Below are 16,267 nucleotides of genomic sequence, written 5' to 3'. Positions count from 1 at the left end.
AAGTATCCCAGGGTTGGGGTTTAGAAAGGGATATTAGGACAGTGGTATTAGATTCTTAAGGATAGAGAACAGTGTAAAGTTAAACTACTTAAGTAAAAGATTGAGAGTTTAAATTAATTGATAAGTATTTATTAAGGGTCTACTATGTGCCCTGTGCTGGGGCCCAGAGGAACCAAGTATAAAGAACATAATAATCCTAGCTCACAATAAGGTTGCATTCTAGTGAAAGGGAGACAATTATGAATAAAATGTATACAGCATAAATATAAAGTTAATAAATATATACACGCAAGTTTGTATATTTGGAGAGAAGGTATTAGCATTTGAGGGAATCAGGAGAGGTCATGCAGAAGATGGTACCCAAGATGAATCTTAAATTAAGAGGGTTATGAGACAGAGGAAAGGAGAGTATGTATTCTAAGTAAGTGGGATGGCCAGTACAAAAGCCCAGAGATAGGAAATAGAGTGTTATGTATGAGGAACAAAGAAAAGTCCAGTTTGTCTGGATCACGTGTTGAAGGGGGAATAATGTTCAAAGAGGTTGGAAGGATAGATTGAAGCCAAATTAGGTAAGCCTTTAAAAGCTAAACAGAAGAGTTTATATTTCATCCTCAAGGCAATAGGAAGCCACTTGAGAGGGTTGTGAAGGGGAGGCACATGGTCATGTTACTATCAAAACCAAGTGCCTTAAGGAAAATTATGGGGTTTTTTTTATTCATTTAGTATTTTATTTTTACCCAATTACATGTAAAAACAATTTTACCATTCATTTTTTTTGGTGAGGCAATTGGGGTTAAGTGACTTGCCCAGGGTCACACAGCTAGTTAGTGTTAAGTGTCTGAGGCTGGATTTGAACTCAGGCCCTCCTGAATACAAGGCCAGTGCTTTATCCGCTATGCCACCTAACTGCCCTTCACCATTTATTTTTAAAACTCTTGAGTTCCAAGTTCTTTCCCTTCCTCCCTCCCCACCCCTCTTATTGAGAAGGCAAGCAATTCAATATAGGTTATATGTGTGTAGTCATGCAAAACATATTTCCATATTAGTCATGTTGTGAAAGAAAACATAGATAAAAAAATCAAAAAAACTCAAGAAAAAATATGTTTCAATGTGTATTCAGACATAATCAGTTCTTTCTCTGGGGATGGATAACATTTTTCATCATAAGTACTTCAGAACTGTCTTGGATCATTATATTGCTGAGAATAGCTAAGTCATTCACAACTGTTCATCTTACAATATTGCTATTACTTTGTATACAGTACGTTTCACTTCTATCCTAAGGTGGTAGCTATGTGAGTAAAGAAAAAGGTAAAAGTAAAGAGTAAGAAATGTTGTCAAAGCAGAAATGGCAAGATTTAGCAACTGACTGTATATGTGGGTGAGAAAGAGTGATGAGTCTAGGATAATAGTGACATTATGAACCTGGAAGACTGAAAATATGGTGGTGCCTTCAACAATGAAGTTGGGGTTCAAAGGAAGGAAATCTAAATATTAGGAAAATGAAGGGACAAGGCATCATGGCTTAGCAGAAAGAACATTAGATTCAAAGTAAGAGGATTTGGGTCTGCATTCTGGAGCTGCTACTTACTAGTGGTGTGACTAGACAAGTTTCAGTTTCCTATTTCTTTAAAATGAAGTAGTTCATCTGGATCATATCTAAAGTCCCTTTCCCTTTAAAGTCTTTTGATTTCCTATGATTGATGAGAACTGAAGTACTACGCAGAGATTCAATCACAGAGGAACTGAGGGGACTTAGTCAAAGGGGAATTGAGGTCCAAGGGAGAAACCCAACTACTAGAGGACTAAAGTATCAAATTTAGAGTAGAAACAGTAGCAAGTCCTAAGCCAGTTAGCTACTGATGGAGCTCTTTATATTCTTCTACCTGGAAATAGGAGATCTTAGAATCTAGGACAGGGATGGATTTATAAGTTTTAGTCTAGCTTTAAAGTTTAATAGGGTATAAGAGCAAAGAAGCAAGCCCCAGACCATTACATCAGCTACCTTCCCATGAGTTCTCTGGCAAAGTATTGTATAGAAGGATTTGAGGGTGCCTCCTCTATTATCTTTGCCTTTTTATTCTCAATAATTCAATTTAGGACTGGCTTTGGGACAATGGCAGCTTGCCCATTTTGTTTACCAAGGGTATTCTAATTAAGTTACAGTAGAATTAAAGTAGGGCTTTCCATGTTCTTCCCCTTGACTACTTGTAGTCTCTTCTTTTTCACTGAATTAGAGGCTGATAAAAACTGAATAAACTTGTGGCAGAAATTAAATCTTGTTATTGATTTAAAAACACAAAAAATGTCCTTCAAAGAGCAATTGGGGGGGGGGCAGATAGGTGGCAGAGTGGATAAAGCACTGGTCCTGGATTCAGGAGTACCTGAGTTCAAATCTGGCCTCAGACACTTTACAGTTACTAGCTGTGTGACCCTGGGCAAGTCATTTAACCCCCATGGCCCTGCAAAAAACAAAAATCAAAGAGCAATTAGGAAGATGTGAGTTGAGGTACCTACAAGGTACCTCTCTCCTATAATATAGAGTTCAGAATTTTCAACAGGTTTCCTGATTATTTGGGAAGGAATCAAACCAGTGGGTACTGTGTCCAGCCTAACAATCTTTTTTGTTATTGTACATATATAAACTATATTGGATTGCTTTCTGTCTTGGGGAGGAGGGAGGGAAGGGAGAGGGGGGAAAAATTTGGAACTAAAAATCCTATGCAAACAAATGTTGAAAACTAGCCCAACAATCTTAACCTTTATAAGGTTAAAGGCATTGCAATTTGCAGAACCTTCCACTTTCTGAGGAATTATGTATTCATTAGATTTCTTTTCTACAAAGCCCTAAAGTTACCTGTGCATAATCTCAGTCTCTTTGTGTGCAAGAGGTACTTCTTCATTGAGATTCCCTACTTCCCCCAAAGGGCTACTCCAATACTTCATTATTGTATGGAGGAAACTTTCAGTTCTTAAAGGCTATATGTGTGGAGTGAAGAACTGGAAGTTTCTATTATGTTGGAGTGTCTTCATGTATGTCATTGGCAACAGAATATGTCTGCTTTCCAAGGAATAACCTTGATCAGAATAGATAGACTCATCATTATTAGATTGGCCACTTGGAGATGAGATGAGTTTTTTGACCATAGAAACCCATGGAATAAAACAAAATACAAAAGGGCCCTTAGTCCTGTGTGGTTTGCTTCTACTATAATAATAGTGGTAGAGCAGTGCAAAAGGGGACAAATGGTGATAAGAATCATAGCTATTAGCCTGAATGTAAACATTGACTTAGCTCTTGGTGCACTAAATAGAAGAATCTTTTCCAGTGACCAATAAGTAAGCATTCTACTGGAGGAAACGGATCAATCTATCTTGATATTCTTGCTCTATAACAAAAGCAGAGAACAAAAGAAGATGAAACTCAAGGGACAGACTGTCATCGGAGAAGCAAATACAGGATGTGGTTTTATTATGTGTGCAAAGAAATATTTTAAAAGATATTTGGGCAGCCTTTATTACAATGTACTTGATAAGTATCTGCAAAAAGAACACTGAAAATAATTGTAGCCTATGTAGAAGATAGAAAGGTAGAAAAATTCTTAAGGAATGCCTTCCAAATTGAATCAATATATAGCTTCATGATGTCAGAACATACATAATTATGTGGAAAATTATGTTGGAAAATAGAGTTCAGGAATAAAGAATGATAGAAGCCAGTGGCATATATACTATATAAAAGACCCTTGCCTATATCTATAAATAGTTTCTTTAAAAAAATTGAGAGGTGTTGAACATGATAAGCACCAAACTAATTACATTTCATTTCAACTGATATGAACAGATCAATTAACCTTTTGATGTTCCATCTTTCTGAAAGATCTTTTGAACCTATCCTTAACCTCTGAGAGGGAGGGAACAAGTCTAGACCAGAATATAAAAACTCCAAAAATAATTACAGGGCTCTACTTTTTCATTTGAGTTCTTTAGGTCAAAGCTTCTTAAACTGTGGGTCAGGTCACATAACTGAATATGAGGGGTACAAAAAATTTGGCAACTGTAAAAAAAGTTATATATACCAATTTTATGTACCCATATACCCAGAGTCCTGTAAAAACTTCTCTGGTGAAAAGGGGTAACAAGTGGGAAAAGTTTAAGAAGCCCTGTTTTAATGGACTAGGAATGATTGAGGTGTGAGTTATTGAATTAGATGTGAAGTTAGACTACTGATGAGCAAAGTTAAAAATTAATAAGATAGGGGCAGCTAGGTGATGCAGTGGATAGAGCACCGGCCCTGGAGTCAGGAGTACCTGAGTTCAAATCCGGCCTCAGACACTTAACACTTATTAGCTGTGTGACCCTGGGCAAGTCACTTAACCCCAATTGCCTCACTAAAAAAAAATTAAATTAAAAAAAATTAATAAGATACTAGAAGAATGAATAAAAATGAGGGGAAAAGATATATTCAGTTAAAATCCTCCACCCTGACCTATTTAGGCAAACAAAAAATGAAGTCAATAGAGACAATACAAAACTTGAACAGTTTTATAGAAAAGCTTAATCCATGTAAATTAATTACCACAATAAAGAAACCAAAGTAGCATGAAAACTACCTTAGTCACCAGATACTTGACTTACTACCCAAACAAAGAGATATGGTTGCCAAGAGCAATGCTGAGACTATAAACTTGGCTTCTTAAAGTCTTACAAAGGATGATAGTAGAAGTAAATTAAAAGTATCATCTCAGAAAACAGAAACAATGAAGTTTAAGGGAGTTTTGATGAATGACACAATTAAGCAGTCATCTCAGGGGCATTTGAGGAAAGAAGATAAGAACCAGACTGAGGATGGGAAAAGATCTGCAGAGATTCTTATAACTAATTCCTTTACACATGAAATACAGTAGAGCTACCATACTTGCACTCTAATATCCAACTCTAACACAGATGTGTTCATAGGGGAGGCAGAAAGGGCACGGAAGAGAATAAAGGTGAGAAAAACAACTATATTAGACCAAGGGGACCCAGGGGAGCTGTGTTGAAGGTCACATAATTATGAGGATGTTCTTGGAGCTATGCTATAAGTAACTGAAGGGGAATATGGGTGGGAAAAATCTTTTGACTTATTACTGCCTCCAAAAGGTGAATATTAACAACTATCTACCCATGTGCCTCCTTTCCTACCTATATAAAATGCTTGATAATAAGCTATATATGCATTGATAGCAGCCATAATGACATTATTAGAAGGGAATAGTCAGGCTTTACAAGTAATATTCGAAAATACACTGCATCTTTTACCAGGGCAGACTTAATCAAAAGATGTGGAGAATATAAGATTTCACTGTGTTTATTTTTTGTGATAACTATCAGTAGAGCCATAGCTACTTTAAAGCCTCTCCTTCAACAAGGTGTTTCTCATATATATGCCAAAAATTAACAAGATTCTTTTTAAAAAAATTTTTAACTAGATTCTTTAAAAGAAACAATAAAAAAGATAACCTGATTTGATGGGTCCTCTGATTGCTCATGTCAAATAGAGCATAAAATAGGGAGATCTGTGCTTTATGCCATGTGCAGAGTCTTCATTGCAGAGAAAATCTTTCCCAATGCTGTAGTCCTCCAGTTATTCTTGTTGACAGATGACATTGTGTTGATAGCATCTGGAACACTGGAATGCCTTCTAAATAAGATTCATGATCACTCAAAAGAGTTTGTTCTAGCGATTTACACAGAAATAGTGATGGAAATAATGTCCAGTGTTCAGATATGCAGTTGAATAAACCATCTATATATAACCTATACTTTTTTTGCGGGCAGTGAGGGTTGAGTGACTGGTCCAGGGTCACACAGCTAATACGTGTCAAGTGTCTGAGGCTAGATTTGAACTCAGATCCTCCTGAATCCAAGGCCAGTGCTTTATCCATTGTACCACCTAGCTGCCCCCATAACCTATACTTTTGTAGCTAGACAGATAATTGATGAATAGCCCATTACTCCATTGGCATCTTCACAATGTCAAGAAAATATTAACACGATCTTAAGTACTTTGGGCCACTTATGGTGAACTTTTGGAAGGACGTGGATGACAGTAATATGAGGCAGATCTACATCACAGGAGGGAATACCATGGTGACAAGATCTCAAATACTATAGGGTATTAGTACTGTCTAGAAGAAGTAAAAAGGGAGTACATTCCAGGAACATAGGACAGATGGACTGTCCAAAGGCATGGAAATAAGTAATGAAATATATCATGTGTGAGGAACAGAATTAGTGTCATTTACCAAAGTATATTCCATTAACCTGAATGGAAAAAGGCTCATCATCAAATAAATGTTAAGCAGATACAACAGCCAGTCTTATAGTTTGAGGATGAAATGTGAAGTTGGTTAAGTTGGCTCAGTCAGAAAAGTTGTCTTGATATTTCTGGTGATAAAAGGGAAAAAAATCATATCCATACAATCAAACCATATCCTATTCTCTGTAAATAGACAATGTAGGTGAAATGTCAGTGTCATCTTCCTAAATGAATGAATCAATCAAAAGCATTTATTAAATGCCTATTGGGTGTCAGGTACTGCACTAGGAGTTAGAATGGACAAAGGCAAGAATGAACTATCCACCCTTAAGGAACTTAACATTATTAAGAGAAAACAGATATATAACATATATACAAGATAAATGCAAGGTAATAGGGATCGTGGACGAACACGTGCAATTATGGGGGACAGAAAAGGACTCAAGAGGCTATTGGTGATGTAGTGAATAAAGCAACAAGTTTGGAGTTGGGAAGACTGGAGTTCAAATCTGGCCTCAGACTTACTAGCTATGTGACCCCAGACAAGTCACCAAACCTCTGTTTGTCTAAGTTTTTTCAACTGGTAAATGGGGACAATAACAGCACCTACTTCCCAGGGTTGTTGTAAGGATCAAATGATATGAGAATTTTAAAGCATTAATCACAGTGCTTGGCACACACTATATAAGCACTTAATCCCTTTCCCTTTCATTTAGATGATGGTACTTGTGCTAAATGTTTTACAAATGCCTCATTTGATCCTCACAAAAACCCTGAGAAAAAGGTGCTATTATCCCCATTTTACAATTAAGGAAACTGAGAAAGATGGAAGTTAAATGACTTGCTCAGGATCACAACGCTAGAAAGCATATAAAACTGTATTTGAACTCAGATCTCTCCAACTCCAGGCCCAGAGGTCTATCCACTACACCATCTAGCTATCTCTAGAAGAAGTGAGAAGGGAGTACGTTCCAGGAACGTAGGACAGATGGACTGTCCAAAGGCATGGAGATAAGTAATGAAATATCATGTGTGAGGAACACCAAAAAGGTAAATTTGGCTGAGCCATTAAATTAAATAAAGGATAAAATGGTGCCATTATTTAATAGTTTGTATTTTTAGATTTTGCCCTATGATACCTGTCATTTCATCAGTGAAGGGGGATCCCTGGGAGGAAGGAAGACTGATAGAGGGAAATTCTCTACCAATGCAAATCAGCACCTTTTCTTCAACTTATGGTCTTAGAAAGTTGCCTGGGGCCCTGAGAGATCAGGTGATTTGGTCACTCAGGCAATATACCAAATGCAGGTCTTAAATGCAGGCCTTCCAAAATCAGAGGCCAGCACTTTATTTACTATGCTACTCTGCTTATCCCACTTTTCACTTGATGAATTTCAAATACTTCAAATTACTAATTAGATTTTCAGGTTGTATTTGAATCCATATAATTCACTGTACATTAATAAATAGGTCCTGAGCTACTTCAAAAATACATAAAATATGGGTCTTGTATAATTTCAGAACATTTGTAATTTTGAAAGGTTTTCAGTGATAATAATGCAGAAATCTACATTTTTCTCTTAGGTTTTTACTGGAATCTTCACAGCAGAAATGTTTCTCAAGATAATTGCCATGGATCCATATTATTATTTCCAAGAAGGTTGGAATATTTTTGATGGTTTAATTGTCAGCCTTAGTTTAATGGAGCTCGGCCTGGCAAATGTGGAAGGACTTTCTGTACTCCGATCATTCAGATTGGTAAATGAATTACCCATGTCTAATGGTGACAAAAGATGGTGTGTTATGTTTTTCATGTTTACACAATTTTATTATTAATTTAATTAATCTTTATATTTAAGCAATGATGTGCTATATAGACTATTAAAATGCCTACTATAAGATGGAAAATTCAATTTCACTAATGGCCCCTACCTACAGCTTTATTTTCTACAAATAATTAGTTTAAAATTCTCAGGATAGTTCTTGAATTTCTGTGGAATTTTTTTCTTTCATTTTACAAAATTGCATCTTTTATATTCATAACAGGATGGTTTGACTTTATGGACCTGTTAATATTAAGGAGGGAAAAGTAATTCATTCAATTACATTCTCGAAGTTCTCTTCAGATCTCTGTGGTTTTATGTTAGGTAGAATTTGGTTGAGTTTTTCTTTTGTGAATTTTGTTGGATCTCCAAATAAGCACAGTTCTTGTGTATATTTTATCTTTAAGACAATTGCTGGTGACAAGATCTAGTTAAATTTCCCTTTTATTATGTCAAAATGAAGGTTTAAAAAAAATGAAGGTTTCTATTGAGGTTCTCTTCTCCATGACATGGAGGTTCTTATTTGAAAGTGAGCTGGGAAGAGAACCTGAGGTCAGAAGAGGAGATGGAGAATTGAAGTATAATAAAGGAATTCTAACTCAGTCTAGAAATGATTGTTACCTATCTCCTATGACTAGATAATTGGTTGATTTGATTTTAAGATGATAAATTCACTATATTGAGTTGGAGAATGGTTAGTAGGATGAAACTAGTAAATTGTATATTCAACCAATTGTTTTTAGTATATAAATTATTCCCTGGGAATAATTCAATTACTTTGGTAGGTATTTGACTCCTGTGGTCACTTATATATGATTCAGCATTAAACTGATCCTCCTAACTTTTATGAAAGTAAAAAAAAATTATTGTAGTTACTTAATTGAAAATAGTACTTTGGGGCAGCTAGGTAGCTCATTGGATAGAGTACCAGCCCTGGAGTCAGTAGGACCTGAGTTCAAATCCGACCTCAGACACTTGAAACTTACTAGCTGTGTGACCCTGGGCAAGTTACTTAACCCCAATTGCCTCAAAGAAAGAAAGGAAAGGAAGGAAGGAAGGAAGGAAGGAAGGAAGGAAGGAAGGAAGAAAGAAAGAAAGAAAGAAAGAAAGAAAGAAAGAAAGAAAGAAAGAAAGAAAGAAAGAAAGAAAGAAAGAAAGAAAGAAAGAAAGAAAGAAAGGAAGAAAGAAAGAAAGAAAGAAAGGAAAAGAAAAGAAAAGAAAAGAAAAGAAAATAGTACTTTAGTGGCCTAAAAGAGCTAATAGACTTAGGTCTCTAACTTAATGGTAGGTAGCAATTTAAATACTTCTAATAATTGACTAAGTTATTGAAGATACATCTTGACAAATTTGGAGTATGTATACATTTATCTTTTAATAAAATTAAACCTTTGGGAGATATAACCTGATATAAAAACAAAGTATACTCCAGATTTTTAAAAAATGGCTTAAAAGTCAGAGTTATTGGGGCAGCTAGGTGGCACAGTGAATAGAGCACCAGCCCTGGATTCAGGAGGACCTGAGTTCAAATCTGGCCTCAGACACTTTATACTTACTAGCTGTGTGACCCTTGGCAAGTCACTTAACCCTAATTGCCTCACCAAAAAAAAAAGTCAGAGTTATTTATATTTCACCTTCTTTCATTTATATTTTGATATTTTTGGCATTTCTGGATTTTGGTAAAATGCAATAAGTAAGCTTTATAATATATACAGGATGCTGGACTTTACAGTGATGATTTTTCTGGATAGAGTATATGGCAACATTCATTTCCAGATTGTGCTGTAATTCTTTTATTAATCATTAATTCATCAACTCCTCTTCTGGCTTCTATATAGGAGGAGAATGTGGTTGGACCTTTGAGAGCTTTAAATGCTAAACAAAGAACTTTTATTTGATCCTAGAGATAATAGGGAGCTACTGAAGTTTCTGAGGTGGGAAACGGGGAGCTGATTTGGTCAAACCAGCACTTTAGGAAAGTTACCTTGTTGTCCATGTGGAAGATGGATTGAAGTAGAGAGACACTTGTAGTAGGGAAACAAATTAGGACATTGCAGTATTCCAGGTGAGAGATGATAATGGCTTAAACCCCATTGCTGCATGAGTAGAGAAAAAAAGACTTATGCAAGAGATGTTGTGGAGGTAGAAACAATAAGATTTGACAACAGACTGTGTATTTAGGATAAGGAAGAGTTAGGCACTGAGGCTGACATCTAGTTGTGAATATAAGTGAATGGAAGGATCATGGTACCCTTGGCATGAAGAAAGAGGTTTAAAAAAGTATGGATTTGGGAGAATAGATAATGAGTTCTGTCAATCAATCCAGAAAAAGTTATAGGATCCTAAATCAGGGGAGAGCAAATAGATGTAAGAGATGTTGTGGAGGTATAATCAACAAAATTTGACAGCCTATTGGATATAAGATATAAGAGAGGGAAGAATCAAGGATAATTCCAAGGTTGTAAAGTTTAGTTGCTTGAAGAGGGAACTTGGGAGAAGGAAAGTCTAGTCTAGTTTTAGATGTCAATGAGATAGCTACATGGAGATGTCTAGCATGCAGTTGGAAAAATAGAACTGGAGGTATTGAGTCAGATTACTTTTTTTAAATAGAGGTTTGGGAATCATTTGCATAGAAATGACAAGTGAACCCATAGGAACAAATAAGATCACCAAGGGAGAAAGTGTAGAAAGAGAAGACAAGAAGACCTAGGATGGAGAGTAGAATGATATTCACATTTTAAGGGACAGGAAATAAATAAAGATCCATGGGTGGGTGATGATTCAACAAATAAGCTTAAGAAGGAGTAGTCAGATAGGGGGAAGGAGAATCATTGCCAGGAACACTGAGTCAGAAAAGGGTATCCACAAAGAAGTCAGTAGTATCTGATCCTACAAAGCAGACAGGAAAGAGAAGGTCATAAGATTTCAGTCAAGAGATCATTAGTAACTTAGCAGAGAGTCATTTCAGTCAAGTAATGGATTCAGAAACAAGATTGCACATTACTGAGGACAGATTGAGTGGCAAGGAAGTAGCGCCATGAGTATAGACAATTTTTACCAGAATTTGACTATGAAATGGAGGATAGGGAACAATACCTTCAAAAAATGACAATCAAGTGAAGGACTTTTATTTTTTTTATTTTTTAAAAATAAAAGTATTTTATTATTTTCCAGTTACATGTAGGAATAGTTTTCAACATTTGTTTATATAAGATTTCCAATTTCAAATTTTTCTCCCTCCCTACCCTCCCTCCCTCCTTCCCCTAGATAGCAGGTAATCTGATATAGGTTATATATACATAATAACATTAAACATATTTCTGCATTAGTCATGTTATAAGAGAAGAATCAGAGCAAAAAGGAAAAATCTCAAAACAGAAAAACAACAGCACCAAAAACAAAAAAAAAATAGTATGGTTCAATCAGCATCCATATTCCACAGTTCCTTTTTTTTTCTGGATTTGAAGAGCCTTTTCCATCATGAATCCTTTGGAAGTTTCTTGTACCATTGGATTGGTGAGAAGAATCTAGTCTATCACAGTTGTGTGGATTCTAATCTGTCCCCCTAGTTTTGGGGGGAAACTGACTAAAATCACTGATAAATGAGTTTAGGTTTTTTAAGGGTTTATTGAAAAATAGTAAAAGAAAGAGAAAGATTGAAAACAGATTTCCTATAACCTGGCAATCCTAGCCTTCCTAATCTCCCACTTCTGAAGTTCTCTGCCACCATGCTGATGTCTCACAGCCAAAGAGGAAGAACCCTCCCCCAGCATCTGCTTCCTGCTTCATGCTCCCCTCCCAGAAATGGGAAGTTCCTCAAGCTGATTGGCTAGTATCACTCAAATTCATTAAGTACCCTTAAGTACCAGCCAGATGTGCTTGCCATCTAGTACGCTCTTCCCCAACTCAATAAGCCCAGATCAATCTCCAGGTGAACCCCTGAGTTCCATTATCTTGACACACAGTTGATCAACACACAGTGTTGATGATACTGTGTATTATGTTTTTCTGGTTCTGCTCATCTCACTCATCATTAGTTCATGCAAGTTGTAAAGGACTTTTATTTTGTTTTTGTTTTTAAGTAGGGGAGCAACCTGGTTATATTCCTAGGGGGTTTGTACAGTAAACAAGGAGAGATTAAAGATATAGGCATGAGAGGGAAAGAGGAAAGGATCAACCTCCCAAAGTAGAAGGAGGACATGACTTCAAAGGCACAAGTAAAAAGCCGGGTCTTGACAGGTAGAAAGGCCACCTCTTCTTTAGAGACCCTAAAAGAGGAGGAGAAAATGGTGCCTATGTATAGAACTTTTGAAGTGCTGAGTAAGATAGAAATGGGAGTTCTGGATGGCCTTGATTTTCTTGATAAAGTAGGAGACAAGGAGTTCTGAGGGGAGAGGGGATATTATTGGAAACTTGAGAAGAGAAGAAAAATATTTAGAATGGCTGCTGCTTGTAATATGGTAGAGGATCAAGGAAAATAAAAGCATTTCTGTGTAGTAGCAAGGAGCTACTTGACATTAGAAAATATAAATTTGTCGTAAATCCATTTAACTTCTTAACATAAATCCATTTGACTTCTTTTGGTGACATTAAACAATACTAAAGTAGGAACAGAAAAGATGGATGATGGTGGTAACTCAGGGCTGTAAAGGTATGAAGGTCATTAGAGCAAGTAAGGAACCCAAGGTCACAGAACAATATAGATGCAAATGGGTCAAATAATGGATCTAGACAGTGAAGGGAAGGAAGCAAGAGCAATACTATGTTAGAATAAAAAGAGATGAAGGAAATTAAGGTTGCTATGAGGACAGAGGATAGGTTTAGGTGGAGAGAGACAGAGGGGTGAGGGAAAACCAGGATACTTATAATCATAGAAGTGAACATCAGAGTTCATGATAATAGAGTTGCAATAGTTATAGGTGCTAATGAGATCTAAGCTTTGGCAGTCTTACAGGTAATTGAAGTGGAGTTGAAGATGTAGGTCATGGGAGTCAAAAAGGGTGAATAACTGGCAGGCCAGATTATTGAAGGAAACATAAACATTTATATTGAAGTTCCCAAGCATGAAAACAGGGGAGGCAGTAGAAGGAAGACTTGAGTCAGATACTGACCTTGAGGATCTTGGCTGGGTGTTATAAACAGATATGGGGAGCTTCGGTGGAGGAGAAGTAGCTGGGTAGTATTGGTAGAATTAGGGTCTGGAAATATCAATGAGTAGCAAATAATATGACTCGTCTACTCTTCTTCCTAGCCCAATATGACAGGGGGGATGAAATCAACCTATATTTGAGATGGTGGTAAGAGAGGCAGTGTTTCCTAAAAGTGCAAAGTTTATGAGAGTTCAAGACAAAGGAAAGGGCATTAGAGGAAAAGGCTGAGTATGAAAAGGATTTTCTTAGAATTAGAGCATAGCTTCCAAAGGGTAGAAGACACAGCACCTAGTGAAATAGGAAGAAAGAGGAAGAGAGGAATTTAAGAGGAAGAAGATATAACTAAATGGAGATAAAAGAGTAAATTAGACCAGCAAGCTACTGGGGCTCTCATCTTAATATACAGCAACACTGGATATTATCACTGTAGAGTGCTGTGGAAATTGAGGTGTATCTCATTATTGATATACCAGATGTAATAATATAGGACATGATTGCTACAGAAATAAGCTATCATATGTATATATGCATATATATGGTGATCATATATATATATGTATATATATATGTACCTTAAGATTTGTAAAGTGTTTCCTGTATATTCTCTGAATTGATCTCTTACAACAACTCTGTGAGATAAGTACTACTATCCCCATTTTACAAAAGAGGAAACTGAGGCCGAGACATGAAATGACATTCTTATGGCCTCAAAACCAGTATGAGATGCAGAATTCAAACCCAGGTCTCTCCTGATTGTAAATCTAATAAGTTTTCTGTAGCACCTTGTTCCTTTTCAGCCCATGGACCAAAATCACAGGACAAAGGCAAGGAACAGAGGTAATATTTTCAGTAGCCTCTGATGAGAAAGTATGCCAATAATCCATCACCAAAAAGATGTAGAAATAAGTGAAAAACAGAACTTCATTAGATAGTCACAGTAACAGCTTTTTTTATGCTTGTTTTTAGCTTCGAGTTTTCAAGTTGGCAAAATCTTGGCCCACATTGAACATGTTGATAAAGATCATTGGTAACTCGGTGGGGGCTCTGGGAAACCTGACCTTGGTGTTGGCCATCATTGTCTTCATTTTTGCTGTGGTCGGCATGCAACTCTTTGGCAAGAGCTACAAAGAATGTGTTTGCAAGATCTCCAATGATTGTGAACTTCCACGTTGGCACATGCATGACTTCTTCCATTCCTTCCTGATTGTGTTCCGGGTGCTGTGTGGAGAATGGATAGAGACCATGTGGGACTGTATGGAGGTGGCAGGCCAAACCATGTGCCTTACTGTCTTCATGATGGTCATGGTGATTGGGAACTTAGTGGTATGTAGTAAATATAATTCTTCATTGTTTTAAAACCTCAAATGAGATTCCTTTTAAGAAAGATGCATGCTACCCTTTTAGGAAGGGAAATGAATATTTTATATGGTTGGTTTTTCTTTACAGTAGAAAATATCATAGTCAGTGCTCAATTATTTGTGATAAGAGGACAGGAATAGCTTGGATAATTGAAATCCACAGAAAACCCAGAAATATCATTTGAGCCAATAGTTCCTGAATTCCCCCCGCCCCCACCCTGCCTTGAAACTAGGAAATAGCACTTTTAGGACTTTAAAGTACTTACAAATTTATAAGTTTAAAATGGTTTAAAAATCTAGGTTTCCTACTATATCAAAGTTCAAAAGCTATAATGTAAGGGAAAAATTAGACTATACCCTTTTTTATTAAATATTTTATTTTTTCCCAATTACATATAAAAACAATTTTTGACATTTGTTTTTTTTTTTTAATTTTGAGTTCCAAATTCTCTCCTTTCTCTCCTCCTCCCCTCCTCCCTTCCTTGCTTCTTGGGAAGGCATCTTCATACTTTTAAAAGCACACAAGGCATTTGGTTCTTAGAAACTTGTTTTTGAGCAAAGCTTTTTTTGTCAGTTGAGGAATAGATTCATTCATTTAACAAATATTTACTAAGAATTTTTGCTAAATTCAGGGGGGAGAGGGGATACAAATATGAACAAGATATAGTCCCTCCGTTTCTTTGAAACTTAGAAAGACTTAAATGAACTGATCCAGAGTGAAGTGAACAGAATAAGGAGAACAATTTAGACAGTAATAACAATACTGAAAACAAACTTTGAGAAACTTAAAAAGTCTGATCAGCATGGCGACCAACCAGAGGTCAATAATAATGAAGCATGTTACTCACCTCCTAACAGGAGTGATGGACTCAGGATGCAGGGTGAGATAAAAATTCTAGACATGAACAATAGAGTGATTTCTATTTTGTTGTTGTTTTTGCTTTTTTTTTACTAAGCATATTTGTTATAATGTTTTTAATTTTTCTTTTTTTGCAATAGTGGGAACAAGGAGAGAAAACCAATTTTTTTTAATTGAAAAAAAATTTTTTTAAACCAAACTATTTTCCCTGCTGTGAAATAAATCTTAAATTCAGAAGAAAATTTGGATTACCCCAAACTATGAATTATAGCTATTATTAATTTGACAAATCATTTTTAGGTATATGTAAAATATATGTACAAAAATTGGTTGGCAAGTAGTGGGAGATAAGTCAGGAAAGGTAGGTTGAAGATTGGGTGAGATTATTAAAGGACTAGGTTGTGACAAGTTTGAACATTTTTGTTTTGTTTTGTTTTACTTTAAGGAAAGAGGTAATTATAAGCAGTCTACAATATATAACAAAAAAATAATTTCAAAAAGAAGATGTCAAAAGGAAAATGTGTGGTCAAAACAAATGAGCTAGTCCATGGTCAGAGCAGGTATCTTTACGATATTAGGAGAAGGCAAAGAAAGTTGCCGGTACATTCGGTGGAACATTTATGTAAAACCTATAGGAGGACATGAATAAAAGTCATCTAGGATGGGAAAATATGGATGAGTTGGAGGGAACCTGAAATTGATGAGAATACCAATCCATTTGTATAATGGGAAGCTACTGAAACTTTTTGATCAATGAAATGACTTTGTAAGGACAGTAT

General features: G+C 36.1%; 1 protein-coding gene across 3 annotated transcripts in view; it reads left to right on the top strand.

Moving 5' to 3' along the window:
- The window catches only part of SCN2A (sodium voltage-gated channel alpha subunit 2), a 165,206-nt gene that overhangs the window by 95,804 nt on the left and 53,135 nt on the right, over positions 1-16,267 (top strand). For all 3 annotated transcript variants that reach the window (XM_043997571.1, XM_043997573.1, XM_043997572.1), the window contains exons 15-16: positions 7,886-8,059; positions 14,238-14,594. In XM_043997571.1, the coding sequence (XP_043853506.1) occupies positions 7,886-8,059; positions 14,238-14,594 (531 nt within the window). The remainder of the gene's footprint in view (positions 1-7,885; positions 8,060-14,237; positions 14,595-16,267) is intronic.

The sequence above is a fragment of the Dromiciops gliroides genome, chromosome 3, assembly GCF_019393635.1.
Source record: "Dromiciops gliroides isolate mDroGli1 chromosome 3, mDroGli1.pri, whole genome shotgun sequence".
In the NCBI taxonomy this organism is placed as follows: Eukaryota; Metazoa; Chordata; class Mammalia; order Microbiotheria; family Microbiotheriidae; genus Dromiciops; species Dromiciops gliroides.
Note: the sequence above shows the minus strand (reverse complement) of the source record. Positions and strands in the feature narration are given on the sequence as shown.